The sequence below is a fragment of the Ictidomys tridecemlineatus genome, chromosome 11 (assembly GCF_052094955.1).
Source record: "Ictidomys tridecemlineatus isolate mIctTri1 chromosome 11, mIctTri1.hap1, whole genome shotgun sequence".
NCBI lineage: Eukaryota > Metazoa > Chordata > Mammalia > Rodentia > Sciuridae > Ictidomys > Ictidomys tridecemlineatus.
The window spans coordinates 40,205,188-40,225,316 of record NC_135487.1 but is presented as its reverse complement, the minus strand read 5'-3'; the positions used below and the strand labels follow the sequence as shown (position 1 = coordinate 40,225,316).

The 20,129-nt window shown below is 41.0% G+C and overlaps 1 protein-coding gene across 1 annotated transcript; it reads left to right on the top strand.

Annotated features, from left to right (window-relative positions):
• Positions 1-4,500: 4,500 nt before the first annotated feature.
• On the top strand, positions 4,501-6,919 carry LOC101958671 (solute carrier family 25 member 3). Its single transcript, XM_040288698.2, has one exon. The coding sequence runs from the start codon at positions 4,618-4,620 to the stop codon at positions 5,620-5,622; it is 1,005 nt and encodes a 334-aa protein (XP_040144632.1). The 5' UTR covers positions 4,501-4,617; the 3' UTR covers positions 5,623-6,919.
• Positions 6,920-20,129: the final 13,210 nt, after the last annotated feature.

The window sequence follows — 20,129 nt, the reverse complement described above, 5'->3', positions numbered from 1 at the left end:
CTTCAGTGCCTTGCCTCATCTTTCCTTACAACAAACAGTTCCTGATGCACACTCTCTTACCCATCCTCTCCCCTTAACCCTCAAAGGTAGTTATCATTAACCTAAATAATAGGTTTATAGAAAAAAAATCAATAAGTTCAGAAAGAGGCTAAATAACTTGTCTAAGGCCGCACGCCTAGAAAAGAAGGTAGAACTCAATTTATTTCTGCCCAAAGCTATGTGACTTTTTTCACTATATAATACTTCTTGACTGTGATATTGTGATAGAATAAGAAATATATACCTGGCCTCTGTCCTGGTGCTGGCACAGAATCCCTAAAAACCTTATAACTTTCTGAGTGATTGGAATGATATGAGCATTATTTGTTATAATATTTGATCTTGGTCCCCAGTTTCAGAGGGAACATCTAAGATCCTTGATATCTCTGGAGTGATGATAATATCTTTTTGTATGTTAGCAAAAAGTAATGAGAATTGGCTTTTGGGTAGACAACAAAGTGTCTGCTACTCCATATCTAAAATTGGAAGAATATAAATCTTGAACAATTGTGGTAGGTAGATGTCTAAATCAACTGGTACTCAATATGTATTTGCTCTCATTTCATCTGAGCACTCTATGATTATGTTTTAGAATTTATAGAAAATTCTGTTTGGGGACAATATGAGATGTCAGCTCTGCTTTGGTATATTAATTCAAAATGTGCCTAGCATATAATAGGCACTTAAGAAAAATTTGTTGAATGAATGAATAAAGAACTACATTTTCACTCTCTTTGCGCAAAAGTCTACTTTTGGCCTCATGAAAGGTCTATTTAATTTTTCAACTCAGACTAGCAGGAAGAACACAAAAAGAGTATGATAATAATTTCAAGACAGAAATGTTACCCAATATTTTAACTACCAAGTAGATAAACTTAGTGGTGTTTGTGTGTTCTGTAATGGTAAAATATTTTTACAAGGCTAATTTCAGTTGTTTACTGACTTTCTAGCTGTTTCAGTAAAGTTATCAAACTAAGAATTGTCCAAGAAAATTTTGGTTCTGAAGAGTTCTTGATCTTTTTCTTCAATTGTACAAATACATGTTCTTTAACAATATTCTCTGGTTTGTATGTGCTGGGAACCCAAACCTCAATATAACAGTGTTGAGAGGTAGGTCTAATAAGAAATGATTAGATTATGAGGGCAGAGCCCTCATGAAAAGATTGATGTTGTCACTCGAGGGAGTGGATCAGTAATCTCCAGAGTGAGCTGTTACACATGGGAGTTGGGCATTCTCTTACTTTCTTGCTCTTCCCCTCTTTTGCCCTTCTGCCTTCTACCATGAGATGACTCAGCAAGAAAGCCCTTGTCAGATGCTAGTCCATGTTAGCTTTCAGAACCATAAGCCAATACTTCTCTGTTCATTATAAATTACTCAGTCTCCAGGAGTCTTTTAGAGTAGCAGACAACAGAGTAAGACACAATATTTTAATGGTATAGAAAAGTGTCTCATATGAACTAGATTACAGGCCACCAGGACACTCCAAATTTATAGTGGTTTGGCTTACCATTTGTCAATTTTAGGATGATATGAAAGCACACCCACACAACCATTTTGTTTTTCATCTTTAGTACAGTATTCAATAAATTACATGAAGTGGTCAACACTTTATTATTAAATAGGCCTTGTGTTAGAGTATTCTGCCCATCTGTAGACTAATGTAAGTGTTCTAAGTACATTCAAGGTAAGCTAGGCTAAGGTATGATGTCTGGTATATTATGTGTGTTAAATGTATTTTCAACTCACCCTATTTTCAACTTCTGATATTTTCAATTTACAGTAGGTTTATCAGGACATATAGCCATCGTAAATTGAGGAGTATCTATACTTGATTTAACTTTTGGTTTCATAAAGCAGATGGGTAACAAATACCACATGTTAACAAAATATCTAAGCTGTACCTTTAAGATGTAGAAGCCTAGGGGCGCACTATGGCAATTCTGTTATTACTGTAGCCTTCTTTACTCTTTATTTTCTCTAAACTCCATTTCTCAAAATATGCTCTCTAGAAGACTATATTTATAAAATTTAAATAGTTATTAACCAAACACAATGGTACATGCCTGTAACCCCAGCTACTGTGGAGGCCTAGGCAGGAGGATCACAAGTTTGAGGCCAGCCTGGACAACTTAACAAGACCCTGAAAATAAAATTTTAAAAGGGCTGAGGATGTGGCTGATTGGTAGAGCATTTGCCTAGCATGTGGGAGGCCCTGGGTTTAATCCCCAGCACTGAAAAAAAAATAGATATGAAATAAAAATAAAAAAGGGGTTCTGAGATCCAGTAAAGTTTAGGATGTTCTAAATTAACAAAGTTCTTCACTACAGAATTTCTCACTCCTTAGTATGGATCTCCAAAAGTAAGTGCCAATGCAGTGTCCCTCAACTGTCCTTTCAACATGGGCTCTTCCTTCCTCAGGAGCCTGGATGAGGCTTTTTCCCCTTCTCCCCACTCCAAACCAGGAAAGTACCAAGGACTAAGATTTTGTTGGAGGGTCACAAGCCATTATACAAACATTTTTCCCCCTTAAGAACCATTTCACCCTTTGGGGAGAATCTGACCTCGGCTGAGAATGCACACTTTAACGTGAATCGCTTCTCAAACTCCTTCACCATAGAACTTTTTCAAGTTCACCAGTATTTCCAGAAACATACTTTGTGAAACCCTAATTTAGTCACCAAGGAATATTTTAACACTTCATCATTCTCTTAAATCTCAAGGTAGAGTTTCCTCCTTAACATTGAAATTTCCCTAGTAGAAAACTACAATAAAGCCAGGCATTCCAAGAAATAAAAAAGACTTGGTTGAGAAGCCCTGTCTGTCTCCATGCAGCCTCTGGCCAGCACCCTTAGTTTGTGGGTTTTATATCAGTCAACATTTTTCATAATTGTGGTATAACATACATAAAGCCTATAATGTTCTCTGATCTTAAGCGTACAGCTTGAATAAATCTTCACAATTGTATACACACCCAGATCAGGATACAGGCACTGAACTCTTGATCAGAGACCTTTTTTAAAAGTCTTGACCTCACATCAGATACATTCAGCAGTTTTCAAACTTTGATGACATTAAGTGAATATTCTACCCAGGGGGGGGGGGATTATTAAAATCACAGATTCCTGCCCTCAGAGATTCTAACTCAGGTCTGGAGTGGGAACTGGGGTTTCTAATAAAAACTCCAGGTGACTCTGATGCAAGTGGTCTGTGGATCACACTTTAGAGAAACATCAGCCTGCCCTATAGGATAAAAGTCAAAGTCCTTAACAAGGCATTAAGGCCTTTCCTAATTTGACCCGGTCTCATTTTCCCAGACTCACTGGCCGGTTTTCACCATGCAGAATTACTTATCTCTCCTCAACAGGTCATGCACGTATATTTTCCTTAACCTGGAATATCTTTCCCGTCTTCTTTACAGGAAGACTCCTTCTTATCCTTCAAGACCCAGCGACACTGTCACTTCCTCTGGTAAGTCTTCTGAACCTCATCAGGCAGAATTAGTTGCCTCCTCATTGTTGATCCATAACTTTATTAAAATTGTTGTAGTTGTTATCACAATATTGATTTTAAAATCTCCTTGTTTAGAAATAAGGAGTATATTGGTTCTCTGCTAGACATCTAACATAGGGGGGCAGCACACTGTGGTGAATGAATGAATGGTGGATGTTATTGATTCCCACCCGAAGTCACTTAGTTCTCACTTCCTGTCCCACAAGGCTGCAAGCTCCCTAACAGAAGAGATTTCTTATTCACTTTTTTGTTTTCCAGTCTCATCCCAGGGATTCAGCTGCCAGTGGAAAAATACCTAACGGGTGAGCATAACACTTTCACTTGCCCCAATTTAGTGAGTACCTCAGTGCCTCCTAGGCTCTCCCCACACTGGTGGAAGGAGGCAGGAGCTGAGTGTTAAGTGTTGGGGGAAGAAGTCATCCCCATCTGCCAGATAAGAATGCTATGTAAGACTGAAAGTGCAGAACTGGGCCTCCAACACCAGGTTCCTGGCTTTCGCTGACCTTTCCCTCCATAGAACACTGTTGCCATGGAGATGACCATTACCCTAAGGAGCACAGTTGGGTGAGGCCTCCAGAAAGGTCTCTCAGGAAAGCAACAGTGAATGGAGACCCTTGGCCCCCTTGCCAACTTCCTCTTCTATTTATTTGCCTATTTCCTTGTCTACTCATGTTTGTATTTGTTGGTTTATTTTTTTAGCATTTTTATAGACAACTAGGCATCTAGACAAAAGCCACTATGGGAAGCCCTACCCACAGCCCAAGGTGAGCTCTGAGACCACTGATCATTGACTCGCAGTTTCAAGAAGGTACCAAGGGCATTTTTGGTACCGGGTCTTGGAGGGAAGGGGGCGGTCCTGGTTGGAAGGGGCGGGGCGATGCTGCCGCCTTCAACTCTGGCCCTGCGTGGTGCCCGGGCACTTCCCACCTGGCCTGGACTGCGCAGGCGCTGGGGTTGCCCACTCCTGGACCGTTGAGCTGCCTCGCGTTTGCTGGTGGCCTAGGAGGGAGTGCGTTTGGACGTGAGGGGGTCTGACTGAGGACATTGTGTGCCTGGACAGCGAGGCCATGTGTGGCACCCACGGTTCCCGAGCCCCGCAGGCGAGTAGTGCGGGCCAGGGTTGGGGCAGGCCATGGGCGGCGGCGTCGCCCGAGGAGTACAGCTTCGAATACGGCTCCCCGCGGTACCTGCTGCTGTGCGGTCTGGGCGGGATGCTGAGCTGCGGGCTGACGCACATGGCCATCGTGCCCCTGGACCTGGTCAAGTGCCGCATGCAGGTGGACCCCGACAAGTACAAGGGCATCTTCAGCGGCTTCGGCGTGACAGTGCGCGAGGAGGGGCTGCGCGGCCTGGCTCGTGGCTGGGCCCCGACCTTCATAGGCTACTCCCTGCAGGGCTTCTTCAAGTTCGGCCTCTACGAGGTCTTCAAGATTCACTACAAGAAGCTCCTGGGCGAGGAGAAGGCCTATACGTGGAGGACCACCTTGTATCTGGCCGCCTCGGCCAGCGCCGAGTTCTTCGCCGACGTGGCCCTGGCGCCCATGGAGGCGGTCAAGGTCCGCGTGCAGACGCAGCCAGACTACGCCCGCACCCTGCGTGAAGCCGTCCCCAAGATGTATGCCGAGGAGGGCCTGTGGGCCTTCTACAAGGGCCTGGCGCCGCTGTGGATGCGGCAGATCCCCTACACCATGATGAAGTTCGCCTGCTTCGAGCGCACGGTGGAGGCGCTCTACAAGTACGTGGTGCCCAAGCCGCAGTGCGAGTGCACCAAGGCCGAGCAGCTTGGTGTCACTTTTGTGGCGGGCTACATCGCCGGCGTCTTCTGCGCGATCGTGTCCCACCCCGCCGATTCCGTGGTGTCGGTGCTGAACAAGGAGAAGGGCAGCACGGCCCTGGAGGTGCTCCGCAGACTGGGGCCCCTGGGCGTGTGGAAGGGCCTATTCGCTCGCATCATCATGATCGGCACCCTGACGGCCCTGCAGTGGTTCATCTACGACTCGGTCAAAGTGTATCTCAATCTGCCGCGCCCTCCCATTGCCGAAGAGCCTGCATCCCTGAAGAAGCACAAATAGGCATGGATTTGTGAACTACTGTAGCTACCCAGGGTCCAGGTTCCCACCAAGTCGGGGATCGCCTGTTCGGGTGTTAAAGGTTAACGTGTTCAGGAGAGGTGACCGAATTCTCTTCAAAGGACTGGTTTCTTCTTTTTGGCAGTCCCAGAGGATTGCAAACGTTTCATTTGAATATTTGAATCGTTATCTTTGGGTAGTTGGCATGGTTAATTTTATTTGATAGCTTTACAATAAATAAAAGAAAAAAATTCCTAACAGGAAGTAATGGTAGGTCATTTAACATTTCTATCTCCTTTGATTCACATTTCTGTGGAGATTATCCAAGCATATCGGTTGCATAGGCTGCAAATGAGGTTTCGAGGTCAGCACAACTATATGAGATGGGAACAAAGGGAAGTTCTGGTACATGATATTTAGCTCAGTAGAAGTCGTGCACCTTTTGAATAGATGAAGGACTCGTTGAATATTTCTTGTTCATTCCCATATAGGTAAAAATTATTAAAAGTTAAATGGTGCCTTATATTGTTTGATAGCTTAGAATGTATTCACTGTTTTCAGAGACATAAGAAGGTCTGCATTTTCTCATTTTGCTTTGTCCCTTCTCTTCATGATGTTGCTGATTAGAACCTAGCTCTCTCCAGGAAGCGCTAAAATTGGATCAATGTGGAAAGCCAAAATGAGATGAAGGGCAGGCTCTGGGAATAAATATGTAAAGAAAAGCCTCTGTTCTCCAAAGATTTCTTTTGTATAACTCAGCTTTCAACAGCCATGCATCCAAAGAAGACCATACCACCCTGGCATTAAAACAAAACTAAAGCCAAAACGAAACCCTTGCAAATTCCAACGACTTTTGTTGAATATTAAAGGATAGTTTTGATGGCTTTGGAAGGAAAATCTCACTTTAAATAATATAAGTACTGTTCATTTAATTTGGTAGATATTTCTATGATCTTTACAATGGTTGAAGTTCATAAAATATTGAAGTTATAAAACACATTTTCAGTTCCCCATAGCCTTCACATCTCTGATATGGGAAATTATCAAATCAGTGAAAGTCATGAATTAGAGATGTTTATAAAATGTGAATAAGAAATAAACTTCAACATGATATTTTAGATAACTTACCAAAGTATTGCATGATTGCCTTACCAACTTGTATTAAATTAGATTTCAAATTTAGAATATGTTAATGTTTTAACTTTTTAAAACTGTTCTGCGGTTAAAAAGAAGTTTGAAAGTGTCTAGAATAAATATGTATGAACTGTTCTGATTGGATAATAAAGAAGTTGGAAGGAAATTCCAGAGCTTGTGAATGAGATGGAATGAAGCGTATTTGTATTCAGTGCTGCTATTTTGCTTTTTATTGACAAGGATCATTATCTTTGTTAACAAACTTCAGCTTGCCTTAGGAGGTTAGTGTGCAAGTTTGTTGAAAAGAAAAGTTCTCAGCAAAGGAGAATGATAAATTTAGTGGAACTGAGTTTTGTAGATTCATTTTTACAAAAATTAAAAACATACATTTCTGTCTAGAAAATATTTTATAAAATATTTCTTTGGCCAACAATTTATTACTTTTTATCAGTAATATAATTTAGGAAATACTGGCAAAGCTGTGAATTTTAGGGTAATGAGAGGCCACTTGTCTGGTCTTTGATATTTCATGATTGTTCACAAGATAATTTTGATAGTATACATAGTATATTGTTTTTGTCAACTTTTGTGTTGCTGTGACCAAACAGCCTGACAAGAGCAACCTAGAGGAAGAAAAGTTATTTTGGCTCATGGTTTCAGTTTTAGATTCAGCCCATGGTAAGCTGACTCCATAGTCCTGGGCCTGAAGTGAAGCAGAACATCATGGTGTAAGGTTCTAGTGGAGGGAAGTAGCTCAGGACATGGCAACCAGGAAGCAGAGAGAGAGAGAGAGATCTCCACTCATCATGGAATAAATATAAACCTCAAGGCACACCCCACACCCTACTGGCCTACAGTTACCACCCAGTTAATCCACATCATTGGATAAATCCACTGATTAGGTTAATGCTCTGAACAACTACAATATGTCCAAATCATACTGTGTAGAGAAGTATACACTAAGGGGACCATGTGGCATGATTCTGGCTGTCATGAATACGGTCAAGAAGACGGTTTACTTAATTTGGTCAGCAATTTTATTTATTTATTAATGGTACTCAGGATTAAATCCAAGAACCTAAGCAAGATCTTACATATGCTAGGTAATGCTCTACCACTGAGCTACAACCACAGCTCAGCAATTTTTATATTTATCCATATATTACTATTCACATTTCTTTAAATTGGTGGAGTATAGATATCTTATTTAAACAAGTTCCTGAATAGCTGACAGTAAAGAATAAAGGCAATTTAAGTTAGATAATATGAATTCAGAATTAATAAGGATTTTTTCCTTAGTTATTATTTCTTTGAGACAATTTAAATTTCTGATAAATGTTTTACATTTGTATATGGGAGACCAGAACATGCTGAAGACAATTAAGGAGCAGCAGATGTTGAAAGCTCTTTGCCTTTCCTGAATTTACTGAAAAACGAAACAGATTTATAAAAACACAGGTATCCTGCCCCACCTTCCACCAGAGAGAACAAAAGTTAACCAGCAAAGGCAACTTGAGATCCGTATTGGCCTGGAGATGGTACCATAGCATCTATATTAGCAAGTTTTATGAAAGAGCCTTTATATGCTATTTATTTGCTTCTCCCACAGTGCCTCACCTAAAGACACCCAAAGTCCTTTTCTTAACTTCTCTATAAAAATTTACCATTCTTTTTAAAGATGATATACAAGCTGGAATTCAGTGTTGCCTTTTTGAAAACTCTGTGTGATTCCCAGGTATATATGAAATATATAGGTTAACAAACTTCTGTTTTTTTCTTGTGTTAATCTGTCTTTTGTAACCAGTATCTTTCAACTAAGAGCCTATGGGGGTCATTCTTCTGCTACCCCTGTAATCTATGAAATCATGCATATCTGTTAGAATTATAAAAGTCATAATATACCTCTGGTATTATTAGGCATTTTATATTCATTTCCTCAAATAATCTCAATTCTTGAAGTCATTCATTTTATATATGAAAGAGACTCAGAAGCTAGGTAACTTGCTTATCAGAGTCATGGCTAATAAGTGATAAAATCTAGATCAAAGCCCACATTTTCTTTATTATTCCAGTCTAACAACCTGTTATGACCAATGTCTATCCTTTTGATAGTTTTTCTCTCATCTCCTCCTCCTTTCCTCCTTTTCCTCCTCCTCCTTCTTCTTTCTCTCTTTCTTTCACTCTTTTTTTTGGTGATTGTACTAGGAATTGAACCCAGGGGTACTTTACCACAAAGCCAAATCCCAGCCCTCTCACTAAAAAATTTGCCTGGCTAGCCTCAAACTTGTGATTCTTCTACCTCATCCTCCCGAGTAGTTGGGATTAAAAGCATAGTATAATTTTTTTTTATAGTACTTCAAAATTATTTCTAAGGGCTGGATGTGTAGCTCTGTGGTAGAGACCTTGTGTATTATGTACAAGGCCCTATATTTGATGCCCAGCAAAACACACATACACACACACACACACACACACACACACACACACACAGATTTAATATTTGTATATACTATGAAATGTCCTTAATATTGTACCAATGCAAAGTTTTTAATGTGACTCAATTATGGAAAACCTATGACAAAATTGCTTAAAAGTAATCAAACTGTAAAATATTTAGTAATGTAATATTTAAGTCATTTTTCACTCCAGGTCAGTGGCTCAATCCTAACTTGAAGGAACTGATGATAACCAGTGTGTTTGATTTGTATGTGTGTGGTGTGTGATATTGCAGTTTCAACAAGAGGCTTTATTCTATCCCATTTTCTATTTCTCTCCTCTAATCTTTAGTTCCTACAGCCAAGGAAACTGGCTTAGGCCTATTTATCTTTCCCCCCAGGTGGTGATTAAAGTTGCTGTCTCAAGTATATGAAATTAATTTCATGATAGAGAGCTGTAATCTCATCCACTGATCTCTCCTTTGAGAAGTGAATAAAGGGAGTAGGCAAAATCTTGAAAAACAAAGGCCATATTTACATGTTAATACCACATGATAAAGATCAGAAAGAATCAAGGTATTAATGTTATGAGTAATTTTTCCTTGCCACACAAGTGTGTCTTTAGAAAATAAGTCTTTTGAACTTTTCAAAGGCAAGAATAATCACTAGAAGTCAGAAGATTACATTTTGACAGGCAGCCATTCAAGTACAGTATGCTTATTTTTCAAGGCCTTGAAGATCATTTATTTAAAAATTATGAGCAAAGAACTGTTTGCAAGGAAATTTAAATTTTAATTTCACTTGGAAGACTGTCTCATTTTCCTGAGACTCTGTCTCATTTTCCTACTATTTGGGTCTGTGGGTGAATAGGGAGGTATTAATGTGACTGTGACTACGTTTGTATGTAGGCATGTAATTGTTTTGGTTAGCATATTTTGAGGATTTCCGAGGTTTTGAATTTTGGGTGGCATGTTGATTAATTCTGTCCATGTCCCTAGCCTATAATTTTACTGATCAACATCCACCACGTGCCAAGTATTGTGCTAGGCAGAAGGGATTCTGTGATGAACATATTACATGGACTTTACCTTTGTAGAGCTTACAATCTAGTAGGAAAAATAAATCAAAATTGTGCAAAGTGCTGCAAAGGAGCATAAGGTGGTGTAAGACTGTAGATCTATATAATGTTTAAGATGAGACCTAGAGGATAAGGAGTAATTAGACTGGCAAAGAGAAAGCACAGGTCAGGGGCACACTTGCCCTGAGGAAAGACAAAGCCTGGTGTGTTTTTGTTTTGTTTTTGGCACTAAAGATTGAATTCAGGGACATTAACCACCAAGCCACATCCCCAGCCTTTTTTATATTTTATTTAAAGACGGGGTCTTGCTGAGTTGCTTAGGGCCTCACTAAGTTGCTGAGGCTGGCTTTGAATTTGTGATTCTCCTGCCTCAGCCTCCCAAGCCATTGGGATTACAGGTGTGTGCCACTGCACCTGACCAAGCCTGATGGTTTTGAGGAACTGAGAAGTATGTTTTGGCTGGAGCCAAGAAGGCAATGTGAAATGTAAAGAGGAGAAGAGTCACACCAGGCTTTATAATAGTTTATATTAATAATTCAGTTTTCTTAGAGCTATCAGAACATCTCTGAAGGGCTTTAAACATGGATCTTCAAGTTGCTGGGAGGAGAAAAATGAGTCTGAAACATCTATCCGTCAAAATGTTGTTGCTCTAATTTAGGTGAAAGAATGATACAGGACGAGGACGGTGACAATGAGAGTCAAAAAAGGAGAAGTCAGAAAGCAGAATCAGCCCATCTGTCCATCATCTGGATAAGGAAATTGTGGCATATGCACACAGCAGAATATTATTCAATTATAAAGAGGAATGAAGGACTGATACATGCCGTGACTTGAATGGACCTCAAAAACATCATGCTAAATTAAAGAAACCAAACACAAAAGATCATACCTTGTATGATTCTTTTTATATTTTATGTCCCAAACAGGTAAAACCAGAAACAGAAAGCAGATCAATGGTTATTAGGAGGTAGGGAAAATGGGAAGCAATTATTTAATGAATATGTGGTATTATTCCAGAGTGCTTCCTTAAATGAACAACATTGTAAATGTATTTACAATGATTAGTTGTGTGACATATGAATTTCATCTTGATTTTAAAAAAATCATAAAACACTTTATTCACAGTAGCCCCAAAGTAGAAATAACCCCAAATCCATCAACTAATGAATGGGTAAAAATGCTGTATATCCACATGGTAGAATATTTTACCATGAAAAGGAATAAAGTATTATTTTCCATAAAAAGAAATAGAACACATATTATAACATGGATGAACCTTGAAGTCATTAAGCTAAGTAAAATAATCCCAACTTAAAAAAAGCCATATATTGCATGATACCATTTATATGAAATATCCTGATTAAGCAAACCCATAGAGACAGAAAGTACATTGGTACAGAGGGCTGGAGGGTGGGGAAAAGTAGGGGAGAGGGATGAAAGTATTCTGGAATTAATGGTGCAAAATGTTGTGAATATACTAAAAACCACTGAATTATACAGTTTAAAAGAGTGAATTTCATGGTATGTGATTTAAATCTCAATAAAGCTGTTATAAAATATCCCAAGACTGTAAAACACACTTAAATATGTATTTCTTCCTTAAGGTACAGCCCTTACTTCTATCTTCCTCCATCAAGTTAAGACCACAGTACCAAAAGTATGGCTCTGAGACATTAAATTCCATATAAATGAATTTTTTAAAAATCTGCCCTATTGTAAAAGGTGCAATTGCCTCTAATGAGTTCATGATGTCTTGTTCTAGTGATGCAGAGATTGTTAATTCAGGGGAATCACTTCAGTGCGACAAGTTGAGCTGCCATCAATTTTGCCCTTTATTGTAAAAGAGGAAAGAGGAGCAGATGGATTTGGAGAAAAGCAGGTGTGTGTATAACACACCAGAAAATCTCAGTTAACCAAAAGGTTAAAGAATTGGCAATTTTTTTTAACTGCAAGGCAACCAGAAGTACCTTCTCCTTTTTTTGCAATTCTTGATGAATTTTATCTATATGTCTAATGACCTTTTTAATAATAAATATGCTGAATATGATTAGTAACTCAGAGAATTGTAAAGCTTCCTGGCTACAAGTTACGAAAATCAATGCTGATTGTGTAGCACCATAGCCATAGAAGATGAAGGACTTTCACGTGGCTGTACACTGACCCCAGGCATACGTGGATATGGATGTTGAGTAAGTGCCTGTGTTCAGTCTCCACTGTTAGTTTGTAATCTTGTGATTTGCCTCTTAGTTAAAACATACTTACAGTAAAGAAAAATATCCGATTTACTTTAATATTATTTATTGAGTACTATGTGGTATTGCTTATATTCTGTATATATTATCTTTATTGTGCATGTATCAGGTAATACATATACATAATGTATGTTATCTGTATTATGCAGTATGCACATTAGCTTACTGTGCTCTTTGTGTTCTAGTAGGTTGTATTTTTAAAAATCAGTAATTTCATGTGTAAACTATAGGTAATCCTATGAGTTATCACAGTGATCCAAAATGGTACGCTATCTCTAAGGAAATTATATTCTTTTTTTTCTTTATTTATTTTTCTTTGTTGTTTGTTTGGACTGAACCCAGGACTTCATGCTTGCTAGGTATGCACTCTACCACTGAGCTATGTCCTAAGCCCCATATTTTTACATTATATTCTTATATATCAGTGTATATATCTTTCCTACCATGAAAAAAAAAACACATGCTTTTAGAAAATACTAGTAAAATTTGGTATTCTGGAAAGAGATTCTGAGGGTTGAAAGAACTCTGCCCCTTTGTAAAGTGGGTAATTCACATACACGTAATTGTTAGGCTCCAGACATGAATTGGAGCTGCTGACAGGGTGATTGTCTGATTGCGACAGGCGGATGGAAGCCTGGCAAAGACCCACAGTGTTACATCCCCAGCAGTGCTTGTACTCCGGCTGTGTTTTCATCTTACTACCAGAGATGAGGATTTGTTGCTGTAATTATTGTCTTTACCTTAATATCTCCCTTCCCTCACCAAGACAACAAAAGGGTTTTTTTTTGTAATGCTAAAAATTAGTACCATACATCTTGTTTATCTGTGTTGTGTTTTGAAACTTCCTTTTAAATCATTACCTGTGTCTGATGAGTGTCTTTTACCAATGTTAATTGCAGCTATTTACCATGCCATGTATTGTGCTAGGTACTTTATCACTTATTACAACCACCAGGTGATGGTGACATTTGTCCAAGATAGGATGATTGTGTTGAAGATGATCATTATGATGATGATGATGGTGATGATGATGATGATGATGATGATGATGATTTTGACTGAAAGCAACAAAAATCCCAATACAAAATGGATTAAACCATAAAAATATTTATTGTTAAGGTATCTGGAGCTAGGCCTGGGGCAGTGTAATCCCAGCGGCTTGGGAGGCTGAAGTGGGAGGATTGCAATTTAAAGACAACCTCATCAATTTAGCAAGGACCCAAGCAACTTAGTGAGACTCTGCCTCTAAATAAAATACAGAAGGGCTGGGGTTGGGGCTCAGTGGTTAAGTGCCTTTGAGTTCAATACTCAGTACCAAAAATAAATAAATAAATAAAATAAGAAATCTGGAGCTAAGTGGACCAGTTTTGATTCAACAGATCATTGTCCCCAAGGACGCAAGCTCTTCCATTCTTTCTGCTCTGCAGTCTAGTGTGTCAGTGATGTCTCCTCTCAATTTCATAAGATGGCTGCCACAGCACCATCATCTGAACAACAGCAACCATTGCAGGGAGCCGGGGGCAAAGGCCAATGGACTTACCCTTCATGTATGTGTCTTATAGCAAAGGAGAATCTTTCTGAGAAACTTTGGGCAGATTTCCCCTTGATTCTCATTGGCAGAATTTGGTCACATACCTACCTGGAGGCCATCATTGGCATGTAGAAATAGTTCTTATGTCAATGCAGCTCATCTGTGGGGGTTAGGGACATTGTAGCCTCAATAAAACTGGAGTTCTTTTTGATGTTCATAAGGAAGAGAGAGATGGCTGTTAGGAAACCTAGTATTAGTCACCCTAGTTTACAGATGAGGAAACTGAGGCTCAGAGAGTGAAGTAAGGTCAAACTGCAGTGACAAAGCCGGCTTCAGAGCAGATGTCTGCCTCCCCAGCTATTGGCTGTTACAGTCCTTGCTTAGGCTGAGACTTGCTGAAAGGCAGAGCAGCTATAGATCATATCAAAAGGAATTTATTATTTAAAGTGTCAAAAAGACTGTTCTCTACCAGTGACTAATACATGGTGAGGTCTCAAAGCCAGCCGTCTTTGAACAGTGGTGACCCATGGATAACAAGACATGATTAAATGTAAGTTTTGCTATCATGTCCTGCAAAAGGGAAAACTAGGTGAGAAAAAACACAAAGACAAACATTTTTAAAGAAAGCAAATGTTTATAATCCTGTTTTTGCAGGCATCTGCAGTCTTTTAATTCTATACTTTTTTTTTACTGTTTCCAGAAATGGTCAATTTCTTTCAAATGCTGTATACTTGAAAAATCCAAAGGATTCATTAGATGAACTAATTTCAAAGAGCCATTGCCAATTTTCTTTTTTCCTTAAGAAAACCATCGAGAATTTGATTTGCTGCTGATAAAGTCTCTGTAAGTAGCATTATAATTAAGCACATACAAACCATTCTGTGTTTCCAAGAATACAGCTGGGTTGGCACTGAGCTGGCGATAGCGCACGGGTACCGAGCGGGAGTGTCCCGTTGCATCTCAACTACCATGTGCAGCCTTTGTGCAAGCGACCAGGACATCTCTTTCCCCGACACCCTCAGCATCACAGGCCATGGCCCATTCATCCTGTCTATCACTGAGCTGGCTTATGGGGCACCTTGGCTGAGCCTTGGGGCTGTTGCTGTCCTGCTTGCAGGATCAGGCTAGAAAAAAAAAATTGCCAGAAATGAAAATGATACACCTCTCCCAGCATGACTCCCCACCACCCCAAACTGGTAATCAGAGGGGGGAGTGGTGGGTGGGCAAAACTGGAGAAAGGGAGAAGCAGTGAGGACGGGGTGGAACAGTCAGACCAGGTTTCCCAGTGTGGCTTTACCAACCTGGTTTGCAAGGGCTTTGGCAAGTTCATTACCTGATCTTGCCATACCTCAGTTTGCCCCTGTGAAACCACAGCATCTGCCCTGAAGACAGATGGTGAGAACATGCAATGGTTTGTGCAAAACACATGGAATCTAATAAAATCTCAATCCATTATAGTGCTTACAATTATCATTACCAGCCTCTTAACAAAAAAAAAAAAAAGGACAGACTCTTAGCAGGAAAGATTTAGCCTGAGTTGTTATTGTTATTGTCATGGTTGCTCTTGGATATATACAGAATACAGTTGCTTTAATTTTTAATGCATCATAAAGTACAAAATCCTTTGTGGGGAATTGAGCATGGAAGAAAATGAAAAGCAAGTAGCCTGGGGGTGTTGTGTGTACAGAAGCCAACAGCGGCAACCCTATCTCCCCCTGGCTTCTATGCAGTTTCTTTTACAAATGTGTTTTTGGTATGCAAATCACTCTATGCAGATTTCTGTGTGCAAAATACAGCATAGAAAAATGGCCTCCTTGCCAAGGAAGATAGGAAATGTTGGCTACCATCAAATGAAATAGCAGCAAATTTCAGACTTCTTTTCCTACTGCTCTTTCTAACAATGTATGGGGTGAGCAGATTTTTGGCACATTAAGCCCAACTATTTTGGCTTTAGATTGTGTGTTCTTGTGATAAACGTGTGCTTATTGAAGCCTGTAAGTGCTTTTTGAAGCCATAATAATGTGTAGTGGTATTTCATTTACCATTGCACAACAACGTGCCACCTCCAGCTAGCAAAATATTCTTGTTCTGAAATCACAGACAGTTTCACATGTAAGGTTAGGCTGTTCATCTCCACGTCCTTGCTTCATGTCGATAAAGACGTGGGCTTATTCAGAGGTTTAATTTCATAAAACAGTTTCTCCCTAATTGATGTAGGTCTTAGTAAGTGAAAGGAATACACTTCACATTAAAATGATTCTTTTGATGAGCATGTGATGCTAGCACTGAGTTCTCAAGGCAATATTTCATCATCCAGGCAGAATAATAATACAGCCCTTGCATGATGCTTCCTGACGTTTTTTTTTTTTTTTTTTTTTTTTTACGAATTCACCACAGCCAGAGTCTTTTCCCGTTGGCTCCTCTTGTGAGTTAATGGGAGGGGGTGAGGTCTATCAGTTGTCATTTGTAACAGGGGCCTCGACTCCCAGGCACAGGATTTTTGTTTTCCTCAGTCATACTAAGAAAACAGCCACTATAGGCCGGTGGCCCTGGACTGTGCTTCCTGTCTTCCTTCCTCTCCTTTTTTTTCTACCCAAAGTTTGTTTATCTGTTTGTTTTTTCCCTAATTTGGGGTATTTCAAACTTGCCAACGTGTCAAATGAAACACTCATTAATTTTACAAAATCAACGTTTAATTTGAAAGCATTTTCCAAGACAATGTACATAGTCGAGAGAGAAAGAGTGTCAAGTGTAGCTTCCTCTCCCAGGACATCCCTGGCTGGAGGAGAGGGGGAAGGATGATGTGTTGACTCCCTCGGGCATTCTCCCACGGTGGGTGGGTTCCCTCATTCCATTTCCTGCTTGCTTCCAGTCGGGTCGGGCATTGCCCTGAGCACTGGAGCATAAAAATGAAAACAGTCCCAACCAGGAGGAGTTCAGTGTCACCCAGAAGAGACAGATGTGGAAACAAACTTCACTGGCCCTGATACCTCTACAGACGCAGCACCAGGTGTGCACAGGTGTGCACATGTGGGGCCCCTAACTCCATCACACTTTTTCGTCAGGAAAGACCCATTGGAGGAGTTCCACCCAGGATGAAAACTGATTTCTCCAGATGGGTCTGGAGTGTGGGGGAAAGAGTGTTGGAGGAAGAGGAAGCACAAGGGTACAAAGTCCGAATCAGCCTAGGATGGGGAATGTTTTCAGTGGAGAAATGTCTTGAGCCTAAAAACAGAGCAGGGAGGGAGCATGGGAACAATTCCTGACATTTCACATTTCTGTTTTACCTTTTTTATTTCTAGTATCCTTGGTAGGTCACTTTATGGATTGTCCAGATTATTGCTGCAGCCTGTAACTGGTCCTCTTGCCTCCAGCTTCCTCCTCCACTGACATAGAAGCCCACCTCTAAGGCCCCTGCAGGATTCATCTGGATCCACATTGGATCCACTGTGGATGAAATAAAGTGCTTTATGCCAGAGCTCAGGGGTCCTGTTGTGATGTGGTCACTTCCTGCTCATTGCCCACATCTCACAATGTCTGCCCCTCAAGTCCCAGGCCCAAACCCAGCCTGCCTACTGCCACACCCTCCCTGTCATCCATGTCAACCCACTGACCAGGCTGCCCATTTCCCACCTGATCTTCTGTCCTTCAAGACTTAGCGTGGATCCCTTTGTCTGGCCAGAGTTGACTTGTCCTCTGTCTGCCAGCATTGTGTCAGGGACTAAATAAAGGCTTTGGAGTCCCAAGATGTGGGTTCCAATCCTGGCTCAGGTTTTAGACAGCTTTCCACAACTCAGTTTCCCCAACTATGAAATATGTCTGCCTACCTTGTTCTAGGACTTCAGAGCATGCTTGTTAAGTGCCTGATACCCTGTCCTCAGATATTAGAGCTCCACATGTTGTTACACTCAACCTCTTTGTGAAATTCAGGCAATGGTAAATACCTTTCTCATTTGGCACAAGGATCATGGCAACTGATGGATATGAAACTCTCCTTTGCTGAAAAATACTTTGGATGAATGCTAATTGTTATTTCTCTCTGTTAATATGTTCATCTTTTTTTTTTTGTACATTCATCCATTCACTCACTTACCATATTAAATTCCCAGTGTTTGGAACATCCTAAGCTTAGCCCAGAGGATATAAAGGTGATCCTGAAAGTCCTGCAAAGAGCTCATAGCCTCACAGGGAAATAGACAGGATGACAGTCAAATCTGAAGCCAGTCCTGGAACCCCACCATCAAGTGGGGTTGTAAGGGACCAGTGAACGACAGAGGAAGAGACCACCAAGAGACGGACTCATGCAACAGCAAAAGGGGGTTTATTGAAGATCCAGTGCGCTGGGGCTCCGTGCTCACTCAAGAAGGGAGAGTGGCCCAGAGCCCCGAGCAGGGGTTAAGCAGTGCTTAAGTACACTTTTTGGGGAGGGCGGGGGCTTTGCATACATCAGAGCAGATCATCATGAGGCGCGGGAAAATCGAACAACAACTCTCAAACATGATTAGTACATTCATTGGCGGGAACAGGTCGGGCGGGGGTGATAGGTCAGCCCTAAAGCGGGGTATACATTCTACGTGCTGAGCTGCACTGGGTCCAGGTTGTTAAGCAACTAAGTGGTCAGGGGGGATTCCTACACATATCTAATGGGCAGTCCCTGGAATTGTCTTAACAGCTACAGGAATTTCAGGCTTTGAGTGTTGCTTAGAAACTTAACAATACCTGGTCCTTTACATTTTAACTTCAGTTTCTTTTACTCTTTCAGGGTGCTTTAGAATAGGGGAGGGTTGAGGACATAGGGATGAGTTCCAGAAAAGCTGCCCTGTCATGGAGTTTGGAAGGGTGTGACGAGGTGGGGAAGGGCATGACTGTTTGAGGGAATGAGGGGAATCAATAAGGGCCAGTAGCACAGGGCTGCTTAGGGTATGGGGAGCGGAGCTTCGGGGCTATGGGCTGGAGGCAAGGAGAGTGGGCATGGGCAGGGGAAAAGGTAGGCTATGGGCTTGGCAGATGGTACAGGGGTCCAGGACCCCAGCTAGCCTGCAGCACTTTGAAGCAGGGTGTGCTAAGTAATCTTTTTATTCTCCTACAACCCCCAGGGCTTTCACACCACAGAGCACCCCAGGGACTCTGGAGGGAGAGGCTCCGTGGGACCTTCTAAAGATTAGCAAGCAAAGCCACCCTAGTGACACCCTGGGCTATGACTCATGTCTCCCAGACCCTCTCCCTTCCACCACCAAGGGTGGAGGTGGCCTGTTTTTGCCAGGGAGCTGGGTCCATCCATAATGTAATAGCACAAGTCAATAGGAAAATAGGATGTCAGATACAGGGTTTCATTCTCAGCAAACTTTCCTGAAATGTTACAGAGCAAAGTACAGTCCGCAAGCCCAAATGCTTTTGGAGGGTGCGGGAAATGATTCACTGTCTTTAAAGTCTTTGGGACAAGGCTGACACCATGTAGGTGTTAAAATAAATATTAACTTGTTGATTTGAACACTCTAGTATTCAGGAGGCAGAGGCAGAAGGATCACAAGTTCAAGGCCAGCCTGGGTCACTTAGCCTGAGCCACTTAGCGAGAAAGACTCTGTCACAAAATAGAAAATAAAGAGGGCTGGAGATTAGCTCAGTGTTAGAGCACTGGGTTCAATCCCAGTACTACCAAAACACACACACATGCACACACACAAAAAAAAAAAAAGAAAGAAAGAAAGAAAGAAAAAAAGAAATGGCCTCTAGGGTGCAGGACTGGAAATTGTCAGCGGTTGAGGATGAATGACCTTTTTCTCATATGTGGAGACATGTGTGTTTGAAAGAGAAGCAAAAGCTCTCCAAACGACCGGAATCCCATCAGGCCTGATACTGTTACTACCACCCTCTGAAGCAAGGTTTTGAAAATAAACACTTGAAAGTGTGCCCAAATTGTTGTAATCTTATTAATCTAACAAAGAGTCTCAGTGACTGCCTCAGCCAGGGGGAATCAGTGTTTGCCATGTAATTTGCAGCAAGCTGATAAACACACCCTCACCCCACTGGAAGAGAACTCCCGTGCTCCCTGCGAGAAAGCAGTTGGCAGAAAGCAGAGA